Raw genomic sequence first — 23,240 nt, 5'->3', positions numbered from 1 at the left:
TCTATTCACATTGTTTTCTGCTTTTGGACCAAAACAGTTTTGGAAATTCAGACTCAGCCACAATGTCTGACCATGGCAATGATGTCAGCAATGCACATAATTTATTCTCTGTAGTATCAATAGTTATAATACCTTTACAGAAGTTCTTTTGATAGGTCTCCACAAAGTTCAGTTGCTGATCTTTAGATTACAGTTGGCCATTTCAGGTGAATGTAAGGAAGAAACAGAAATTACTTGTGGATGCTGAGTCTGGGCTTCAGTTTATTTGTTATATTAACCAGCATTGTCAGAATGGAAGAGAGTGAAATCTTCTACTAAAGTACATAATCAGTTTTATTTTTTATTTTTTTTAAAGATTTTATTTGTTTATTTGACAGAGAGAAAGATCACAAGTAGGCAGAGAGGCAGGCAGAGAGAGGGGGGAAGCAGGCTCCCCACTGAGCAGAGAGCCTGATGTGGGGCTCAATTTCAGGACCCTGAGATCATGACCTGAGCCGAAAGCAGAGGCTTAACCCATTGAGCCACTCAGGCGCCCCCATAATCAGTTTTATAAAGAGTTAGTCACTGATTATCCTGAAAGTAAGAACATGCTGTGACCAAGGGAAATTGACAAATCTTCAGGCCAGGGGTTTATTCTATAAAATGTATTACGAATTTCACCAGTACAAGCTTATTTAAGCCTAGAGAAAAAATCTTTTTGTAGACAGCTGTTGTGTTAGTCTTTGTGTATGAATATTTGTTTCCTTTAACCTGAAAGATACACAAACATTGTAGCATATTTACTTTTAACATATTTAACTTACACATGATAATTTTATGAAGACTGAACTTTTTTTATCAGGTAGTTTTTTTTCTTTTAACCCAATTTTAATAAAGCAGAAGACTCACAATACTTCTGAATTAATGAAAAGTTGGAGGATGCCAAACAAAGCTGCTAATTTCTGTAATCCTTTAAAAACATTTTATTTATTAATTAATTTATGTATTTATTTTAAAGATTTTATTTATTTGAGAGAAGAGAGAGAGCAAAAGCAGGGGGAGTGGCAGAGGAAGAAGGGGAAGCAGACTTCCCACTGAGCAGGAAGCCCCATGTGGGGCTCCATCCCAGGACCTTGGGATCATACCTGAGCCAAAGGCACATCCTTAACCAACTAGCCACCCAGGCTTGTTTTTAGAAACATTTTTAATAATCTTTATGTTGCCTAATGATCATTTATAAACCCCAAAATATTGTAGGTATGAGAAATATCTTAATAGTTTTATTATTCTGAATTTAGAGAAGAACAAATTCAAAAGGAATTGTCATTTGACAAAATGTAAGTCATAACTATCCAAACAAATAGTTACAGGCAGTATCTTTATTTAATTTCTTTAGATTATATTTTTAAAAATTTTAAGTAATCTCTACCTCCAACTGGTGCTCAAACTCGAATCCCCAAGATCAAGAGTCGAATGCTCGCTGACTGAGCCAGCCAAGTGTTCCCAGGCAGTATCTTTAACAACAGTGATTATTAGGAATGTTTTAACTTTTCCCCAAAAGTAAAGAACTTAAAAAACAAAAGATTTATGAGTATTTCAAAAAGCACAGAGAGGGGCACCTGGGTGGCTCAGTCGTGGGATTGATCCCCACATTAGGCTCTCTATCCCTGAGAGCCTGCTTCTCCCTCTGCCTCTGCCTGCTGCTCCCCCTGCTTGGGCTCTCTCTCTCAAATAAATAAATAAATATTTTTTTTAAAAAAAAGGCACAGAGAGTTAACAGAATATTTTGATGATTTAAGGGATGTGTTATCCAGGCACAAAATAACTTTTACTTTTTTTGACAAAAAGGAAATTAAATTCTAGTTTTACTTTATTTTTTATTCATGGAGAATTTACATTAAAAATATTTATAAGCCCTTTTAAGCAATTTTTTAAATGTAATTGTTTTTTTTTTAAGATATTTGAGAAAGAGGGGCAGTATGGGTGGCTCAGTGGGTTAAGCCGCTGCCTTCGGCTCAGGTCATGATCTCAGGGTCCTGGGATCGAGTCCCACAACGGACTCTCTGCTCAGCAGGGGGCCTGCTTCCCTTCCTCTCTCTCTGCCTGCCTCTCTGCCTACTTGTGATCTCTCTCTGTCAAATAAATAAATAAACCTTTAAAAAAAAAAAAGATATTTGAGAAAGAAAGAGAACACGTGCACAAGAAGGGGAGGGGCAGAGGCAGACTCCCTACTGAGCAGAGAGCCTGATTCAGGGCTCTATCCCAGAACCCTGAGATCATGACCTGAGCCGAAGGCAGACCCTTAACAAACTGAGCCAATTAGGTGCCCCTATTTTGTTTATTTTTTATGATAAACTCTCATATTTGACCAATTTTATCAAAAATTTTAACATATTTTATTTCTCCCTTCAAATTCTTTTTTACACCTGTTAAGGACCCAGACAAATAAAGTGTACTTACTCTCAGACCTTGTACCTTTATAGTATACTGTCAAATTTTTTTTTTAACATTTTATTTATTTATTTGACAGACAGAGATCACAAGTAGGCAGAGAGGCAGGCAGACAGAGAGGAGGAAGCAAGCTCCCCGTCAAGCAGAAAGCCCAACGTGGGGCTCGATCCCAGGACCCTGAGATCATGACCTGAGCCGAAGGCAGAGGCTTTAACCCACTGAGCCACCCAGGTGCCCCTATACTCTCAAAAATTTTTTTTTCACTCTATTCTTTCACATATTGGTGCAACCAGAAATTTCTCCCCCCCCGCCAGATTTACTGAGATATAATTGACATATAACATGTAACTTAAGGTGTACAATATGTAATTTGATACACCTGTATTTTGCAAAATGATTTACCACCACAGGATTAGCTAACAATGTCTAACACCATATAATTACCATTTCTTTTTTGTGGTGAAACACAACATTTATTATTTAAGACAAAATTATTCTCTTTATTTCTAGATAAACAAAAACACATCTGATACTACACATTCTCATTCCCTTGTCTTTACATATATTCTTTTTTTTTTTTTTAAGATTTATTTATTTATTTATTTGACAGACAGAGATTACAGGTAGGCAGAGAAGCAGGCAGAGAGAGAGGAAGGGAAGCAGGCCCCCTGCTGAGCAGAGAGTCCGATGTGGGACTTGATCCCAGGACCCTGAGATCATGACCTGAGCCGAAGGCAGAGGCTTTAACCCACTGAGCCACCCAGGTGCCCCTATCCTGTCAAAAAAATTTTTTTTCACTCTATTCTTTCACATATTGGTGCAACCAGAAATTTCTCTCCCCCCCCCACCAGATTTACTGAGATATAATTGACGTATAACATGTAACTTAAGGTGTACAATATGTAATTTGATACACCTGTATTTTGCAAAATGATTTACCACCATAGGATTAGTTAACAATGTATAACATAATAATAAGAATAATTACATTTATTCTTTTATATTCATTTGAAATCAGTATAACTGCAAGACAATGTTACAGTTAAGGGCCAAGTGAAAAGGATTTTCTGAAAGTGGTATTTCTACCACCTGAATAATCTCATAACTTCCAGAGAGTTAAAAATTATAAGGGCTTTTCATTCATTAATTCTTTTCTTCTTCTTCTTTTTCTCCTTCTTCTTCTTCTTCTTTTAAAGATTTTATTTATTTATTTGAGAAAAAGAGCACAGGCAGAAGAGCGGCAGAGGGAGAGGGCTCCTGAGCAGGGAGCCTGATGCGGGGCTGGATCCCAGGACCCCGAGATCATGATTTGAGCTGAAGGCACTCAACCAACTAAGCCACCCAGGTGCCCTCTTTTCATTATTTCTTAAGGATTAATTTCTAAATTCTTTTTAGCGTGATGCCAATTAGTCTTTCCCAGGTTTTACATCTCCAGGGCACATCAAAATATGGCCTACTTGCTAGGGAGGCCTATACAAGGCTGATTTTTTTTTTTTCAATGAATTTTCTCCTTTAAAAAAAAATTATTTATTTATCTTAGAAGGAGAGAGTGAGAGAGCACATGAATGGGGGAAGGGGTAGAGGGATAGGGACCTAAGATGAAATCAAGAGTTGGACACCCAACCAACTGAACCACACAGATGACCCTAAACTTTCTCCTTATCTTGGGGTTTGGGGATTCTTTCAAGGAGGCAGTTTTAGAATTTGAATTGCATTGGGACGCCTGGGTGGCGCAGTTGGTTGGACGACTGCCTTCGGCTCAGGGCGTGATCCTGGAGTCCCGGGATCGAGTCCCACATCAGGCTCCCAGCTCCATGGGGAGTCTGCTTCGCTCTCTGCCCTTCTCCTCGTTCATGCTCTCTCTCACACTCTCTCTCTCAAATAAATAAATAAAATCTTTAAAAAAAAAAAAAAAAAAAGAATTTGAATTGCATTTAGAAATTTCTTCATGTTAAGGAATGTAGACCATTGGATAATTAGAATTCTGTTTCCTTTTTTCTTTTCTTTTTTTAAAAAAGTTTTTTTTTTTGTAAAGATTTTATTTATTTATTTGCCAGAGAGAAAGAGATCACAAGCAGAGGGAGTGGTGGGCAGAAGCAGCAGCAGCCTTTCCGCTGAGCAGGGAGCCCAATGTGGGACTCGATCCCAGGACCCTGGCATCATGACCTGAGGCACCCATATATGCTAAGATTTATTTGTTTTTAGGGAGAAACAGAGAGAGTGTGGGAGGGGAGGGGCAGAGGGAGAGGAAGAGGGAGAATCTCAAGCAGACTCCCTACTGAGCATGAAGCCATTTCGGGGCTCCATCTCATGACCCTGAGATCATGACCTGAGCCGAAATCAAGGGTCAGTCACTTAACCAACTTAAGTGCCATCCAGGCACAGTGCCTTTTTCCTTCTAAGGTGACTCTCAGGTAATCTTGTTCATATCAGTAGTTTCCCAAGAGGACATTTAGAATTTAGATCTTTTTCTTGGTGAAATTATGCCATTTGTCGAGTTATATTCATAATCTGAAAACATGAAAGAAGTAGATAGAGGAGGCACAGAGTGGACATTGATATAGACTGAGAAAACTTTTTTTTTTTTAAAGATTTTATTTATTTATTTGACAGACAGGATCACAAGTAGGCAGGGAGGCAGGCAGAGAGAGAGGAGGAAGCAGGCACCCCGCTGAGCAGAGAGGCCGATGCGGGGCTCAATCCCAGGACCCTGGGATCATGACCTGAGCGGAAGGCAGAGGCTTTAACCCACTGAGCCACCCAGGCGCCCCGAGCATGTGACTCTTAATCTCATGGTGGTGAGTTCAAGCCCCATGCTGGGTGTAGAGTTTAAAGAACAACAACAACAAAAAGGATACTCAAAAGCAGACAGATGATAGGAATGCTGTTAATTAGGTAGAATTCAAATTTCACTCATGAACAGTATAATCTGGTAAGACTTCCAGTCAGAGAACCCAACTTTTACCTTGATCCTGAAGCGTTCAACAAAATTATCGAAGCTCAGATACCTTACTGTTACAGGCAGGGTGGCCTTAAGCAAGTGGAAATCAAGTGGTCACATATGTGCACGCTATGACAAAGCCACAGGTCTTCCCAGAAACAAGGAGGTCAGCTGAATCTTAGTGGAAATGCCAATTGTTAAATAGTCGGACACCCATAAACCAAAGATCATCAAGGATTTATTTGTAGTTAAGAAAAAAAGACTTAGGTTTATTTAACTTGCTGCAACAAGCAGAGAGAACCAGAGGAATGAGGGACCATCTCAAAAGAGGGGGACAGTTAGGAAAACCTGCTCACTGAGGACTGTTGTTAGATTAGGGACTGTTGTTAGAATTTAGGGTGGAAGTTTGTAATCTGAGCAAGGATTAGTTAGAATTTGTTAACTAGATGAGTTGCTAGAACTCATTAAGTTCTAGTATAAGGTCATATCTAGTGTCTGTGCAATTACTATTAAATTAGTTTGTGTGAGGTCTTATCTTGGAACATATGGATTTGAAGTCTGATGTGAAAAAGAATTTGAACTCAACACCAAAAAAAAATCTGATTAAAAAATGGACAGAGGAGCTGAATAGACATTTTTCCAAAGAAGACATGGCCAACAGATGCATGAAAAAAATGCTTCAACAGCCCTGATCATCAGAGAAATGCAAATCAGAAAACCACAATGAAGTATCACCTCACACCTTTCAAATGGCTCAAATAAAAAACATAAGAAGTAACCAGTGTCATCAAGGATGTGGAGAAAAGGGAGTAATTGTGCACTGTTGGAGGAAATGTGTATTGATACAACCACTATGGAAAACAGTATAGAGGTTCCTCAAAAGGTTAAAAATAGAAATACCATATGATCCAGTCATTCCACTACTGGGTATTTACCCAAAGAAAATGAGAACACCAATTTGAAAAGATACATGTATCCCTGTTTTTATTGCAGCATATTTTTAATAGCCAGGTTATGTAAGCAGTCTAAACCTAAATGTCCATCAGTAGATGAATGAATGAAGAAGTGGGGTACACACGTGCACACGCGTGTGCGCACACACACACACACACACACACACAGGAATATTACTTAACCATAAAAAAGAAATTCGATTTTGCCATTTGAGACAATATGGATGGACCTAAAGGGTATTATGCTAAGTGAAATAAGCCAGACAGTGAAAGACAAATACCGTATGATTTTACTTGTATGTGGAAACTAAAAAACAAAAACAAATGAACAGACAAAAAAATAGAGAATAAACTGGTGATTGCCAGAGAGGAGGTATGTGGGGTTGGGGTGGGGTGGGTGAAATAGATAGGGAGAAAAATGGAAAAAAAAAAAAATGGAGTTTGAGGTTAGATGGTCTGTGATGCATGTTGTGGTTTGGTTTGGTTCAATTTATCTGTTTTATGAGTCATAGCACAGTTATACATTATGGCTTTTGTTGCAATTCTAAGAGACAGCCTGTGTTAGTTTCTCCTGTATTTAAAGCTGTATTTATAATTGTTGAAAGTTATAGAAAAGAATTTCGACTCTAAGAATTTTGCATTCATTTTCTATTGCTGTGTAACAAATTACCACAAACTCAGTGGTTGAAAAGAGCAACCAATTTTTAGCTCAAAGTTCTGTGGGTCAAAAGTCCAATCATAGCATGGACTCCTCTGTTCAGGATCTCAAAGGCTAAAATCAAAGAGCACAACAGATGGAGTTTTCACGTGGAGCCTCTGGGGGAGAATCTGTTTTTAAGCTCATTCAAGTTGTTGGCAATTCTTGTGGTAGTAGGAATGAAGTCCCTATTTTTTGCTGGCTTTCAATCAGGGGTCACTTCTAGAGACTGTCTGCATTCCTTGCTACATGGTCCCTTCTGTCTTGAAGCCAACAATGCAGAACTTGCAAATGAAATCTGTCTTATACTTCAACTCTCTGAAATCTTATGTATGTTACCTCTAGATCCAGATTTAAAGGTCTCATATGATTAGATCAGGCCCACCTGGATAATCTTTTTTTTTTTTTTTAAGATTTTATTTATTTATTTGACAGAAATCACAAGTAGAGGGAGAGGCAGGCAGAGAGAGAGAGAGGGAAGCAGGCTCCCTGCTGAGCAGAGAGCCCGTTGTGGGACTCGATCCCAGGACCCTGAGATCATGACCTGAGCCGAAGGCAGCGGCTTAACCCACTGAGCCACCCAGGCGCCCCCACCTGCATAATCTTATTTAAAGGTCACCTGATTTGGGACCTTAATTATGTTTGCAGACTCCTTTCACAGCAGTACCTACATTATTGTTTGATGGAATAATTGGGAGAAAATGTGTGTATACCATGGGCCAGAAATCTTAGGCCTACCCCCTGCCTACCATAATGTCTTTTTAATGCTCTGAAGCATAAGCCTCTCTGTCATCTTAGTAACTCTTGGTGGTTTTAGGTGTAACTTAAGTTTGAGGTTGAATTTTTCATTATTACTGGTAAGAGTCAGTTTGGGATACAGCTCTGCTGATCTGAGAAAAGTCTTATTTATGTATAAAACTGATTACCATTGGGAAAGCTATTGCCAATGGTGTTGCTTTGTGGTTTTTGTTGTTGTTGTTGTTTGGTCTTGGCATCTGTTACTTTTTTTTTTTTTTTAAACCATTTTCTTTTCTTTTTTTTTAAAAGATTTTATTTATTTATTTGACAGACAGAGATCACAAGTAGGCAAGCAAGCAGAGAGAGATGGAGAAGCAGGCTCCCTGCCGAGCAGAGAGCCTGATGTGGGGCTCAATCCCAGGACCCTGGGATCATGACCTGAGCCGAAGGCAGAGGCTTTAACCCACTGAGCCACCCAGGTGCCCCTCTTTTTTTTTTTTTTTTTTTTTTTTTAAGATTTTCTTTATTTGAGAGAGAGAGCATGAGAGTGGGATGAGAAGGGGGAGGGTCAGAGGAAGAAGCAGACTCCTTGCTGAGCAGGGAGACTGATGTGGGACTCCACCGTGGGACTCCACCGTGGGACTCCAGGATCATGACCCAAGCTGAAGGCAAGTTGCTTAACCAACTGAGCCACCCAGGTGCCCTGTTACTTTTCTTTCAATAAAGTCTATAAAACTTGGAAAAAATGGAATGTAGGGCAAAGCAGATAGAAAAAAACCAAACCCATCTGTAGTGTACTCTTCCTTATACTTTTCATCATTTTCTTACAGTTTTTTTGTTCAGTTAAAATATCATCATAATCATATAGTATATGAAATAATTACATATGCTGACTTGTTAAGTATATGTTTGTCTTTGATTATAAAAGTAATACAGTCATTGAAAAAGGTTAAAAAAAACAGGAAAGTAAGAATAAAAAAATCAGTGCACTAGTACTAGCACTACCAGCACTAATTCTTGGGTATATTTCCCTAGTGCCTTTTGTAATGTATTCTTTAGTCACAGTTTAGATCCTATTGTATGGCTTTATTTTCAGTAGAATTACCACCAGAACACTTATAGATTTTAAGTAAGAGGCATTCAATATATTATATATTGCTAAGTAGTTTTTTGTGTCTTAACCTTTAAAAATGACTTCACTGGGGCACTGGGTTGGCTTAGTGTTAGGGCATCCGATTCTTTATATCAGCTCGGGTTATGATCTCACTGTCGTGGGATTGAACCCTGCTCGGAAGGGAGCCTGCTTAAGATTCTCTTTCTCTCTTTCCCTCTGCCCCCATCCTGGCATGTATATACTCTCTCTCTAAAATAAAATAAATTTAAAAAAAAAAAAATGAGTTCACTCTGTAGGAGTTTTAGATTCATAAATGTTTCTTTTATTTTCAAAGTTGTACATGTGTATGTATATGTATATATTTGTGTGTATATATGTATTGGTACAGGCTCATAATCAATATTTAATGAATAGTTTATAAAAAAAACAACAACGCCACCATCTATCCAAATTGACTTACTCCCTAAGGGTCCCTGACAGCTGAGTTTTCACTGTTTTTTATTATCATCAGTGTATCAAGGATACCAGCATTTCCACTGGCTCTTCCATCTTCTTGCTTGGGATAGGATACCCTGGCTCTGGCATCCCTATGTGGGACAGCAGCTCAGGAGAGGAAACTGCTTTGAAAAGAGTTTTTTCTTTTTCTTTTTTTTTTTAAAGTTTTATTAAGTAATCTCTATGCCCAATGTGGGTTTGAACTCGATCTTGAGAACAAGTCACATGCTCTTCCAGCTAAGTCAGCCAGGTACCCCAAAAAGAGGTCTTTTTTTAAAAAAATAATATTTTAGAGAAAGAGCACATGTGTGCTGGTAGGGGGAGGGGCCAAAATGGAAAGGGAGGGAGAGAATCTTAAGCAGACTCTTGAGGGTGGGCCCCTGATGTGGCTGGATCTCATGACCCAAGATCGTGAGACCTGAGTCAAAAACCAATGTTCTACACTTAACTGACTGAGCCACCCAGGCGCCCCCTGCCGCCACCAAAAGAGGTCTTTTTTTTTTTTTTTTTTTTTAAGATTTTATTTATTTGACAGACAGAGATCACAAGTAGGCAGAGAGGCAGGCAGAAAGAGAGAGGAAGGGAAGCAGGTTCCCTGCTCAGCAGATGAGCAGAGAGCCCAATGCGGGACTCAATCCCAGGACCCTGCGACCATGACCTGAGCCCAGGGCAGCGGCTCAACCCACTGAGCCACCCAGGCGCCCCTCAACATTATTTTTCATCATGGATTTGTAAATTAGAACCCCAAAGAGGTACCTGTAGACACTCACTATTGTTGAATAAAATTTAAAAGCTTAACCAATACCAAATGTTGGCAAGGCTATAGAGAAACTAGAACCCTCACAACTCACTGGTGTGAATAAAATAGTATAAGCCTTTGGTGAACTGTTTGACAAAACTTACGTCTACCCCCTATCTTGCAATCCCACCCCTGAATATATACCCAAGAGAGAGGAGTGTTTATGTCCACTGTAAGATAGATAGAAAAGTGTTCATAGCAACTTTTATTCATTTTATTTTATTTTTTAAAGTAATCCCCACACCCAGCATGGGGCTTGAACTCATGACCCCAAGATCAAGGATCACTTGCTTCACTGACTGAGCCAGCCAGGTGCTCCCATAGCAACTTTATTCATAATAGCTCAAAATTAGAAAACTAATCTAGTAACACATTTTGCTGTGTCTAGCCTAAGGCTTAGCATGTAACTGTTTTTAGTTTAATATGTGATATTAATGAAAATTAATGTAGGGCATCCCAGTCCCCAATTTTCTAACCTTTTTTTATTATGTTCAGTTGGTCAACATATAGTACATCATTAGTTTTTGTTGTAGTGTTCAGTGATTCATTAGTTGAATATAACACCCAGTGCTCATCACAATACGTGCCCTCCTTAATACCCATCATCTGGTTACCCCATCCCTCCACCCCCCTCCCTTCTGTAACCCTTAAAGTTTGTTTTTAGGAGTCCAGAGTCTCTCATGGTTTGTCTCCCTCTCTGATTTCTTCCCATTCAGTTTTCCCTCCCTTCCCCTGTGGTCCTTCATTCTATTCCTTATGTTCCACATATGGGTGGAACCATATGATAATTGTGTTTCTCTGCTTGATTTATTTCACTCAGCATCATCCCCTCAAGTTCCATCCATGTCAGTGCAAATAGTAGGTATTCATCCTTTCTGACGGCTGAGGAATATTCCATTATATTTGAACCACTTCTTTATCCATTCATCTGTTGAAGGACATCTCCACTTCTTCCACAGTCTGCTTGTTGTGAACATTGCTGCTATGAACATTGGAGTGTGTTTGCTCCTTCTTTTCACTGCATCTGAAAACTGTGGAACACTTCACAAATTTGTGTATCGTTGTTCAGGGGCCATGCTAATCTCTGTATTGTTCTAATTTTAGTACATGTACTGCTGAAGTGAGCACCCAATTTTCTAACTTCTAAAACTGTTTTTGAAATTTCTTAAAATCCTGTGATTTTGAATTTGGAGGACTAATAGAAACAACTTACAGATTGCCTAGAACACATTATAAAAATGCCAACTTTTTCTCTATATTCAGCTCCAATATTCCCTTACTCTTGGATCATTCTTTAGTTTGATTCATTTTTTTAAAGAGTTTATTTATTTATTTGTCAGAGAGAGATGGCATGAGCAGGGAGAGCAGCACACAGAGAGAAAAGCAGGCTCCCGGCTGAGCAAGGAGCCAGATGTGGGACTCAGTCTGCTGACCCAGGGATCATGACCTGAGCTGAAGGCAGATGCTTAACTGGCTGAGCCTCCCAGGTGTCCCTAGACTAGTTTTAGATTATTATTTTTTTTTTTAAGATTTTATTTATTTGGCAGACAGAGATCACAAGCAGGCAGAGAGGCAGGCAGAGAGAGGAGGAAGGAAGTTCTATGCTGAGCAGAGAACCCGTTGCCAGGCTCGATTCCAGGACTCTGGGATCGTGACCTGAGCTGAAGGCAGAGGCTTTAACCCTCTGAGCCACCCAGGCGACCCTGAACTTGTACAACTTAACAACAAAAACAAGCAAACAGTCTGATTAACAAAAGGGGAAAAGGAACTGTCTATTTTTCCAAAGAAGACATATAGAAGGTCAACAGGTACATGAAAAGCTGTTTGATACCACTCACTAATTATCAAGAAAACGCATATTGAAACCACAGTGAAGACATCATCTCACACCTGTTAGAATGGCTGCATTGTGCTTCCAGCACAAATGAGGGCCAGCTGGAGACTGTCCGAATTTTTTTTTTTTTTAAGATTTTATTTATTTATTTGGCAGAGACACAGCAAGAGAAGGAACACAAGCAGGGGGAATGAGAGAGGGAAAAGCAGGCCTCCCACCCAGCAGGGAGCCCAGTGTGGGGCTCCATCCCAGGACCCTGGAATCATGACGTGAGCCAAAGGCAGACAGACACCCAACGACTGAGCCACCCAGGCACCCCAGACTGTCCAAATTTGAGGTATATTTTATAGTGATTAGGCAGAGCATGTGACTGTGTGTGACTCTTGACCTCCGGGTCAGGGGTTCAAATCCCACGTTGGACACAGAGCTTACCTTTTTTTTTTTTTTTGGTGAGATTTTATTATTTATTTGTCAGAGAGAGAGAGAGACCACACAAGCAGTAGGAGCAATAGGCGGAAGGAAAAGCAGGCTCCCCACTGAGCAAGGAGCAGGATGCGAGACTTGATCCTAGGACCTGGGATCACAACCTGAGCTGAAAGCAGATGCTTAACCAACAACCACCCAGGTGTCCCCAGAGCTTACTTAAAAAAAAAGGGGGGGGGGCGCCTGGGTGGCTCAGTGGGTTAAAGCCTCTGCCTTCGGCTCAGGTCATGATCCCAGGGTCCTGGGATTGAGCCCCGCATCGGGCTCTCTGCTTAGCAGGGAGCCTGCTTCCTCTTCCCTCTCTCTCTGCCTGCCTCTCTGCCTACTTGTAATCTCTATCTGTCAAATAAAATAAATAAAATCTTTAAAAAAAAAAAAAAAGATGGAATCAGCCAGACTTCCTGATAAATTGGGATTTGGGGAGTATTGGGGAAATTGTGATTAAGGGAGGACTGCCTAGCTTTTTGGCCTGAGCAACTGGGTTGAGTGTGGTTCTATATATTTAGATGGAAAAGACTAGAGGTGGTATGGGAAATAATAAGTTTAATTTTGGACATATGTTAATTTTTTCTCACTGTATAAGTTTAAAGCATGCAGCATCATGGTTTGATTTACATATAGTTTAAAATGATTACCACAGTAAGTTTAGCTAACATCCATCTTTTCATATAGATACAATAAAAAGAAAAGAAAGAAGAAAAGAAAAAGAATTTTCTGCTTGTGATGAGAACTCTTAGGATTTGCTTTTTTTTTTCCCCTTAGGATTTACTCTTAACAACTGTCCTATAGATCTTACAGCTGTGTTAGTTGTAGTCATCATGTTGTATATTATATCCCTAGTATTTATTTACCTTATCACTGGAAGTTTATGTCTTTTTAAAAAAGATTTGTTTTAGGGAGAGAGTGTGTGGGTCAGGGGGCAGAGAGAGAGGGAGAGAGTAAATCCCAAGCAGACTCCCCATTGAGTTCGGAGCCCTGCATGGGGTTTGATCTCAGGACCCTGAGATCATGATCTGAGCCAGAATCAAGAGTCGGACGTTCAATCAACTGAGTACCCAGGTGCCCCAGAAATTTGTATCTTTTGACTACAGTGCTCCCATTTCTACCTCCCCTCCACCTCTGCCTCTGGCCTCTGGTAACCACAGGTCCCATCTCTTTTTCTGTGAGTTTTATTTTGGTTTGAATCTACATGTGGTGAGATCATACAGTATTTGTCTTTCTCTGACTTATTTCACTTAGGATAATACCCTCCAATATCATCCATAACGTCACCAATAGTAGAACTTTCTCATATTTTATGGCTGAATAAAATTCCTTTGTATGAAAATATCATTTCTATATCCATTCATCCATTAGTCAACTCTTAGGTTGTTTCCGTGACATGTTAAATTTTAAATATGTATTAAATATCCAAGTAGATATTAATTGGGTGGTTGAACTTAAGAGCCTGGAGTTCAAAGGAGCCTTTAGGCTAATCAGTTTTTACAAGGTTTGTGATAAAACCCTTAGTTATACTTGATTATGCTGCAAATTATGTTAATTATGAAATAAAACCATTTTCACAATTCTTTAGTTTTATTATTTATGCCAGATCGTTTCCCCCCATTATTTATTGTGTGAGGCGAACGTGATAACCACTACACTATGGAAACATGACTTGAGCCCATTATTTATTGTGAATATTTATTTTTTATGTGGCTACACTTCAAGTGGCTTTTTAAAATACCAGTCATCCTTGAATTACAAGACCTCTTCTACTCTTCAGGGGAAAAAAGTACCGTAATTTTATTTTATAACTTTTTAAGATTTTATTTATTTATTTGACCTAGATCATGAGCAGACAGAGAGGCAGACGGGGGGGGGGGACAGAGGTTCTCTGCTGAGCAGAGAGCATGATGTGGGGCTCGATCCGAGGACCCTGAGATCATGACCGAGCTGAAGGCATAGGCTTTAACCCGCTGAGCCACCCAGGCACCCAAGTACCGTAATTTTATATTCCCTGAATTGTCACATTTCTGGATAAGTCACCTTTTGGTTCATAGTTTTTTTTTTTTTTTTTTTTTTTTAACTCTATGCTGGTGTTTTTTTTTTTTTTTTTTAAGATTTTATTTATTTATTTGACAGAGAGAAATCACAAGTAGATGGAGAGGCAGGCAGAGAGAGAGAGAGGGAAGCAGGCTCCCTGCTGAGCAGAGAGCCCGATGCGGGACTTGATCCCAGGACCCTGAGATCATGACCTGAGCCGAAGGCAGCGGCTTAACCCACTGAGCCACCCAGGCGCCCCTATGCTGGTGTTTTGAGACCCTTCAATCCCTTTGTTAACTCTTCTTCTTTGGTAGGGTTTGTAGTTTATAAAATAACAGACCTATATTAAAAATGAAGGGATCACTCCCCCCTCCCAAATTATGATATGATATAACTGATAAAGCAGTAAATTTATTTTTAAAGATTTATTTATTTATTTGACAGATAGAAATCACAAAGAGGCAGAGAGGCAGGCAGAGAGAGAGGAGGAAGCAGGCTCCCTGCTGAGCAGAGAGCCCGATGTGGGGCTCCATCCCAGGACCCTGGGATCATGAGCCGAAGGCAGAGGCTTTAACCCACTGAGCCACGCAGGCGCCCTGATAAAGCAGTAAATTGCTGACACTGTTGACATTTGATTCTTTCATTTAAAAATGCCTAATTTAATTTTTTTTTAAATGCCTAATTTAATTTTTTGAACAAATAAAATGTCTGGAATAACTTAAATACATTTTCTTTGGAATTTGAAAAATTGTGCTAAGACATTGTTTTAGAAGTATGACCATAAATGGAGTGTTTAAAGAGGTGACACAGCCTCAGAAACGAAGAAGAGAAACTCCAGTGCTTGGTGTTGAGTAGTTGGTTTATAATTTGAAAGGATGCAGGAACTGAAACTCTGTGTTAGAATTCATATACTTCATAGTTTAAACTAGGTATAAGATGTTAGAAGCTGAAATTTCAGCTTGTTCATTGCCTGCATATAGTTTTGTTCTATTTCTTGTTAGTGAAATCCTGTGTGCCATTAAAAACAGTTGGAAATGAATGTGATGGAGGCTTGGGTTCTTAGAAAAGATTATTCACTGTGAAGTGAATAGTGAAGTCAGCTGAAAATCCTCTTATGTGTACATTAGATAAAGTAAACTCTGGCTTGAAGATGTGTACATACATAGTATTCAGATTTTAATTTTAGTCCTATTCTTGTTCCCCTGACTCCATGTTTATCTAAACCAGTGTTACATGCAAAGTGTGGTCCATGGATCCGTGTCAGTTTATAACCTGTTATTAGCTTCAATAAGCACAGAAATTGAGCATTTAAGAACTTAAATAGCAGTTTGACATTGGCACAGCATCTAAGCATGTGATCATTTTTCTAGTGATTTATTTTTTACTGCATTTTACAAAGTACAGGTTTTGACAGGTTAGAGCTTGGAGTGGGGCAGTTCCCACAAGTAGTTTGCAAAGCACTACTCTAGATCCTCTTTTTTTCATTCAGAAATTCCAAACTTCTGTTTCCATGTGGTCACAGTAGAGACTAGGAAAAGGACATAAAGACCTGTAAACTATTACTTTGTGATGACTGGGAATGAAGGTGCTGATTATTTGAGATTAGTTGTATCTTTTTAATTTTTAAGATTTTATTTATTTATTTGATAGAGAAAGGGGGGGAGCGCAAGCAGAGCTAGTGGCAGGTAGAAGGAGAGAGAGATGTACACTCCCTGCTGAGCAAGGAGCCCAATGCGGGGCTTGATCCTGAGACCCTAAGATCATGACCTGAGCTGAAGGCAGATGCTTAACAAACTGAGCCACCCAGATGCCCCAAGATTAGTTGTGTCTTTATTTAGAGTTCCCTTAAACCATTTTCCTGGTGCACTCTAACCAATTTTAGTGTGCACAACTGTTGCCTGGGACGCCTGTTAACAAAGCAGATGACTGTGCAGAGTCCCCAAAAGTTTTCATTCTACCAGGCTGATGCCCAAGAATCTACATTCTAAACAAACACCCCAGCTGATTCTGGAGAATATTGTTTCTGGGTAGGTGATTTAAATCAGGATACTTGAGAGTAAAAGAGGATGCTATTAAATCACATTAGGACAAGATAAATAATATTGAGAATATCCAAATAGGCATACTCGGACATATGGTCACTGTGCTTGGGGCATATTTTAAAAAAAAATATAGGTTTAAAGTTTAATTGGAAAGCTCTTGCTATTTCTTTCCATGACCAAACTTAGCTAGATTTCCTTTAGTCCTCTCAGGATGGGGGCTGTTCCCACTCTTGTATGAATCAATGTCAACTATAGTGTGTGTACAACTTTCTAATAAGGAAGATGGAATTCAGGGCTTCTAAAGATAGCTAGGAATAACTTGAGGAGAGGACCCACTCCTTTAAGGTTGAAGATTCTTTTCTTCTGATTTGAAGGAAATTGATTTTATTTGTCCTTAGCTAAAAATTTAGGACTCTTCTGGAACTTTCTGTTAAGCATATTGTCTCAAGCCCATCTTAATTCCTTTTAGTGTTCCTGGCTCAGCTGTGTCCCATTTCTTTTAGCTGGGCATAATCCCCTTGATCCACTTCAGCCTTGCTTTTGTTTTCATTTAACTAAGTGACTTGTTTACTTGTTTTAAGTAAATCACAATGGAAGAATTTGAGAGAAAGAAAAGATACCTTTCTAAATTTCTGTCTCAAGAGTTCTTTAGGTTGTTGTCATCTCTCCTTACATAACTTTTATGATATATAGAAAAAATGATTTTCCTATTTTGTAAACTGTTACCTGATTACAACTAAGTATTGAAGGGAAATTATTTTCATTAGTAGTAATAATATTGCTGTTAGAAGTCAAATAATATCTGTGGATCTCTTGTCTCTGGAACTACCTCTATTATAATACCTTTTTTGTCAACTCTAATATATTTGATTTTATATCGTTTCATTTATTTTTAGTTTGTTGGCCAATTTCTTTTATTTACATAGTGGGGATAAAAACAATCAGGCTCTCTGTGGGGTTCATTTCAAAATGGAGAAGGGCAGATTGGTTAGCCAGAAATTGAGAGTAAGAGCTTGAAAATCAAAAAGAGGTAAATTAAGTATGAAAAGGGGAATGATTAAATGTGGAACCTTCCATTTATTTTTCTGAATCAAGATTTCAGAGGACTTGGTGTTCTCTGAAGTCACATACATAGTCTCTTGATTGAACCTTGTGTAAATTTCTTTAAAGAGAACTTTTCTAAGACTTATATTCTTAGTTTTTTCCACTTTTTAAAAAAATATTTTATTTATTTATTTGAGAGAGATAGAAAGAGAGCACTTAGCTGGGAAGAGATGGGAAGAGATGGAGAATCAGGATCCCTGCTGAGCAGGGAGCTCATGTGTGGCTTGATCCCGGGACTCTAGGATCATGACGTGAGCTGAAGTCAGTTGCTTAACCAACTGAGCCACCCAGGTGTCCCAGTACTATAATTTTTTCAGTAAGCTTTGAATAACCCAAATGAGTCAAGTTGTAGCTAAGAGCATGGTGAACTTACCATAGGATTTTTAAGTCTAAAATTTTTATAGTGCCTGTAGATTTCAGCTTGATTCTCTCTCTTTTTTTTTTTGAGAGTAAGAGTGAAGTCACACACCATGTGTGTGCAGGCTGGGGGGAGAGGGAGAGGGAGGGAAAGAATCCTAAGCAGGCTCCACATCCAGCTCAGAGCCCAACATGGGGCTAGATCTCAGAACCCTGAGATCATGACCTGAGCTGAAATCAAGAGTTGGACACTTAACCAGCTGAGCTACCCAGGTGCTGCCCCCCTTTTCTTTAGGTTGTATTTTTTTAATTTAATTTTATTTTTTTTCAATGTTCCAAGATTCATTGTTTATGCACCACACTCAGTGCTCCATGCAATATGTGCCCTCCATAATACTTACCACGAGGCTTATCTAACCCACCACCCCCCTCCCCGCCAAAACCCTCAGTTTGTTTCTTTCTTTTTTTTTTTTTTTTTTTAAAGATTTTTATTTATTTATTTGACAGAGACAGATCACAAGTAGGCAGAGAGGCAGGCAGAGAGAGAGGGGAGGAAGCAGGCTCCCTGCTGAGCAGAGAGCCCGATGCGGGACTCGATCCCAGGACCCTGAGATCATGACCTGAGCCGAAGACAGCGGCTTAACCCACTGAGCCACCCAGGCGCCCCCTCAGTTTGTTTCTGAGTCCACAGTCTCTCATGGTTTGTCTTCCTCTCCAATTTCCCCCAATTGACTTTTCCTTTCCTTCTTCTAAGTCCTTCGTATTATTCCTGTGCTCCACAAGTAAGTGAAACCTCATATGATAATTGACTCTCTCTGCTTGACTTATTTCACTCAGCATAATTTCCTCCATTCCCATCCATGTTAATAAAAAAGTTGGTATTCATCCTTTCTTATGGAGGCGGAATACTCCATTGTATATATGGACCATGACTTCTTTATCTATTCATCTGTTGAAGGGCATCTTGGCTCTTTCCACATTTTGGCAACTGTGACCATTGCTGCTATGAGCATTGGAGTACAGATGGCCCTTCTTTTCACTCCATCTGTATCTTTGGGGTAAATACCCAGTAGTGCAATTGCAAGGTCATAGGGTAGCTCTATTTTTAATTTCTTAAGGAATCTCCATGCTGTTTTCCAAAGTGGCTGCACCAACTTGTATTCCCATCAACAGTGTAAGAGGGTTGCCCTTTCTCCACAGCCTTTCCAACACATGTTGTTTACTGTCTTGTTCATTTTGGTGCCCCCCCTTTAAAGTTTATTTACTTATTTAAATAATCTCAACATGGTGCTTGAACTCATGACCCCAAGATCAAGAGTGGCTTGCTCCTCTGACTAAGCTAGCCAGGAGCCGCGCACCATAAACCTAAAAGTAGAACCACCAGGCATAAATTACAAATTAAAATGAGCTCATCTTTTAAATGCATAGGCTTGTAGATGTTAGATCATAGATAATCTAAAGTAGACTACATTATAATCTTAAGTAGACTTCCATCATACAATGAGATGATGGCCAATTTTAAAAACGTCAGAAAAAGGGGTGCCTGGTTGGCTCCGTGGGTTAAAGCCTCTGCCTTCGGCTCAGGTCATGATCCCAGGGTCCTGGGATCGAGCCCCGCATCGGGCTCTCTGCTCTGCGGGGAGCCTGCTTCCTCCTCTCTCTGCCTGCCTCTCTGCTTACTTGTGATTTCTCTCTGTCAAATAAATAAATAAAATCTTTAAAAAACAAAAAAAAAGTCAAAAAAATTTTCTGTTAAAGTTGGTAGTTCACTGTGATATTACATGAACTTTATATCAAGAATAAACTGAAGTTAGTTTTTAGCATTTACAGATTAGAAAACACAGCTAGACCTTCCTTATCTGTTCTCTCCAACTTTATGCTGTTTTACCATAGTAATTCTCAGGAACAGCTCTATTCAGTTAGCAGTGTGCTTGTTATCAGTAATATTTTAGCCAACTACCTTTTAATAATAAACTATACACTATGATTCCCCTGATCAGGAGCTGAAGTCAGACTTCTAAAACACGGTTCCATTATGTCAGTTCTATGGAAAAATAAATGCCCTTCAGTGTTGTGATTTCTTTCCCCTCATTTTAACCACAGTTTCATTTTTAATACCTTTTCCATAGAGAAAAGATACTCATATCATCTAGTCCCTGGTCTTTTAGTGTATTTTCTGAATCATCTTCAAGTCTTTCATGTTTATACGTAAAAACATAATCCATACCTACACAGATATGCATACATCTCCTAAATAACTTTGACTTTAACTGTGGCCTTTTTAAAAATTAGAATCTATCATCTATAGTATGATAGTATCTCAGATTTCTTTCCCCATATACTTCTGGTGTTGTGGATGTGAGATCATAGTGATGTATTAGGTTTAATTTGTTGCATAAAGAAATGGGGTCATGGTTCTCTGTACATTTAAGTATTTTAAATTACTTTTTCTCTCCTCCTAGCTGTTCCCTTTCCTCCAACCCAACGGCTTACTTTGAAGGAAGTATTCGAGAATGGGAAACCTAAAATTGATATTTTGAAAAACCATTTGGTGAAGGAAGGGCGACTGGAAGAGGAAGTAGCCTTAAAGATAATCAATGATGGGGCTGCCATCCTGAGACAAGAGAAGACCATGATAGAAGTAGAGGCTCCAATCACGGGTATGAGAACTAATTGCATGGTGGCACTTAGATTTGAGCTAATTTGAAAAATGATTACAAATAACCAACTAAGCTATGTGATAATTTTTCTAGGAATTATGAGGTAGTCTTAGGATTATTCAGTATGTTTGTTATTCATCAAAGAAATAAAATTTAAAATACCTAATATTTTCAGTAGGACTATTCAGTATTGATAGATTGACCACAATTATAGAACATTCCAGTCAAAAGCTTATGTGATTTAAAAGCTAAACTATGATCTTATTGGTGTATTGCCATTTCTCTTATAAGACATAATTTTTCATCTCACTTTGTGTCCTTTTTTCCCTAGTGTGTGGTGACATTCATGGACAATTCTTTGACCTGATGAAGTTGTTTGAAGTTGGAGGATCACCTAGTAACACACGCTACCTCTTTCTGGGTGATTATGTGGACAGAGGCTATTTCAGTATAGAGGTAAAAATTAAACTAGATACGTTGGAACGATCATATTGTCTTTTTTTTTTAGAAATGTGCTTTCCTTTCTTTAGTAGAAAAAATTAAAATGAGAACACTGGCAGAATTTATAAACTTCAATACTTCCAGTATTTAAGTGTTAGAGAAATGGTTTCATTTATAGAAGAAAGATCTGTAGCTTCTATATGTAGTAGACATATAGGAAGCTGTATTAACCCAGCTTTGCAAGTAAGTTAAATGCTTACCAACCTTTCCTCTTCAAGATAGTGTATATGCTGTGTATAAATGACATAAATGGCTATTCACCCTAAACAGGGTTTGAATTAGCAGATCTTAATTATAAAACCATAAGTTGCTGGGCTATGATTTACTTTTATTTATTTATTTTAAAAAGGATACTAAATGTCATAGCAATCCTAGAACAAATTTTTTTTTTTTTGAAGACTTTATTTATTTATTTGACGAAGAGAGATCACAAGTAGGCAGAGAGGCAGGCACAGAGAGAGGAGGAAGCAGGCTCTCTGCCAAGCAGAGAGCCCGACTCGGGGCTCGATCCCAGGACCCTGGGATCACGACCCGAGCCGAAGGCAGAGGCTTTAACCCACTGAGCCACCCAGGTGCTCCTACGATTTACTTTTAGATTAATGCCTGATGCTAAATAAGCAGGCACTTAGTTTATCATAGGAATAATTTTTTATATTGTTGCACATGGTAAGCAGTTAATCATTGTTCATTAAAGGAAAAAATGATTAAAGTTAATGAAGTTAATGGAAACTCACAATTTACTTAAATATAAATATATTCATCACAATAAATTGAATGATGAGAAAAAATAATTAGAATTAAAATAAAGTAGGGGCACCTGGGTGGCTCCGTTTGTTAAGCATCTGACTGTTGATTTCAACCCAGGTCATGATCTCAGCATTGTGAGGTCGAACCTCATGTCGGGCTGCACTCTGGAGCCCTGCTTAGAATTCTCTCTTTCCCTCCCCCTTTGCTCCTCCCCCTGCTCTTTCTCTTTCTCTCTCTCAAATAAATAAATAAAATATATTATATATATTTTTAAAGATTTTATTTATTTATTTGACAGACAAAGATCACAAGTAGGCAGAGAGGCAGGCAGAGAGAGAGGAGGAAGCAGGCTCCCTGGCTGAACAGAGAGCCCGATGCAGGGCTCGATCCCAGGACCCCAGAATCATGACCTGAGCCAAAGGCAGAGGCTTTAACCCACTGAGCCACCCAGGCACCCCTAAAATATTTTTTTTTAAGAAAAAAGAATTCGGGGCACCTGGGTGGCTCAGTGGGTTAAGCCTCCACCTTCGGCTCAGGTTATGATCTCAGGGTCCTGGGAACGAGCCTCTGCATCGGGCTCCTGCTCAGTGGGGAGCCTGCCTCCCCCCGCCCCCCGCGCCTACCTCTCTGCCTACTTGTGATCTCTATCTCTCTGTCAAATAAATAAATAAAATTTAAAAAAAAGAAAAGAAAAAAGAATTCAAGTCAAGCTATTGTGTATAAAAGATAAAACTATTTTAGAACCTAATGCAAAGACTTGAGTACAGTGGAACCAAAGCACATTCATAGTTAATGTCCATTGATTCAGCTATATGTGCTTGGCAAATAAAAGAGAAGTAACTTTTGAATAGTGCAGGTAACTAAATTTATAATGTGGCCTGAATAAGTTTGAGATGAGAAATTGAGTCTGCTCGCTGTTCTTGTAGTCTTTAGTTCTGCTTCTCCCTCATAGTGTGATGGTCTCACTGTGCTTAGTTTCTAGTGGCTAAAGACTTATTGTATGTGCAGCATCACTCCTAGATCCAAATCAGCCATCTTACCTAGTGCTCATTCAAAGAAGCAGCAGTTATTCTAAAGTTGCCAGAAAAATATATAGGAGAAATAGATTGTCCTCTTCTGTTAGAAGGGCGGTCTAAATTCATGAATCAGAAGAGTTCAGTGTTACCTGCCAGAGCCTCAGATTAATTTAGTGTCATCTATGAGGACACAAATTAGTGGTAGAAGCTAAGAAAATAATTGTTTCCCTGCTGCTCAGTAAATTTCCAAGTTCTCTTAAGTATGTATCTGGGGTGGGTGGAGATGATACCTGCAGACTGTATC

At 39.1% G+C, this 23,240-nt stretch overlaps 1 protein-coding gene and 1 pseudogene across 3 annotated transcripts in view; one reads left to right on the top strand and one right to left on the bottom strand.

Moving 5' to 3' along the window:
- Positions 1-23,240, top strand: part of PPP3CC (protein phosphatase 3 catalytic subunit gamma) — a 96,780-nt gene that overhangs the window by 21,471 nt on the left and 52,069 nt on the right. For all 3 annotated transcript variants that reach the window (XM_044225175.1, XM_044225176.1, XM_044225174.1), the window contains exons 2-3: positions 20,475-20,672; positions 21,004-21,128. In XM_044225175.1, coding sequence (XP_044081110.1) covers positions 20,475-20,672; positions 21,004-21,128 — 323 coding nt within the window. The remainder of the gene's footprint in view (positions 1-20,474; positions 20,673-21,003; positions 21,129-23,240) is intronic.
- LOC122890737 lies at positions 11,195-11,295 on the bottom strand (annotated as a pseudogene).

The sequence above is a fragment of the Neovison vison genome, chromosome 11, assembly GCF_020171115.1.
Source record: "Neovison vison isolate M4711 chromosome 11, ASM_NN_V1, whole genome shotgun sequence".
Lineage (NCBI taxonomy): Eukaryota > Metazoa > Chordata > Mammalia > Carnivora > Mustelidae > Neogale > Neogale vison.
Note: the sequence above shows the minus strand (reverse complement) of the source record. Positions and strands in the feature narration are given on the sequence as shown.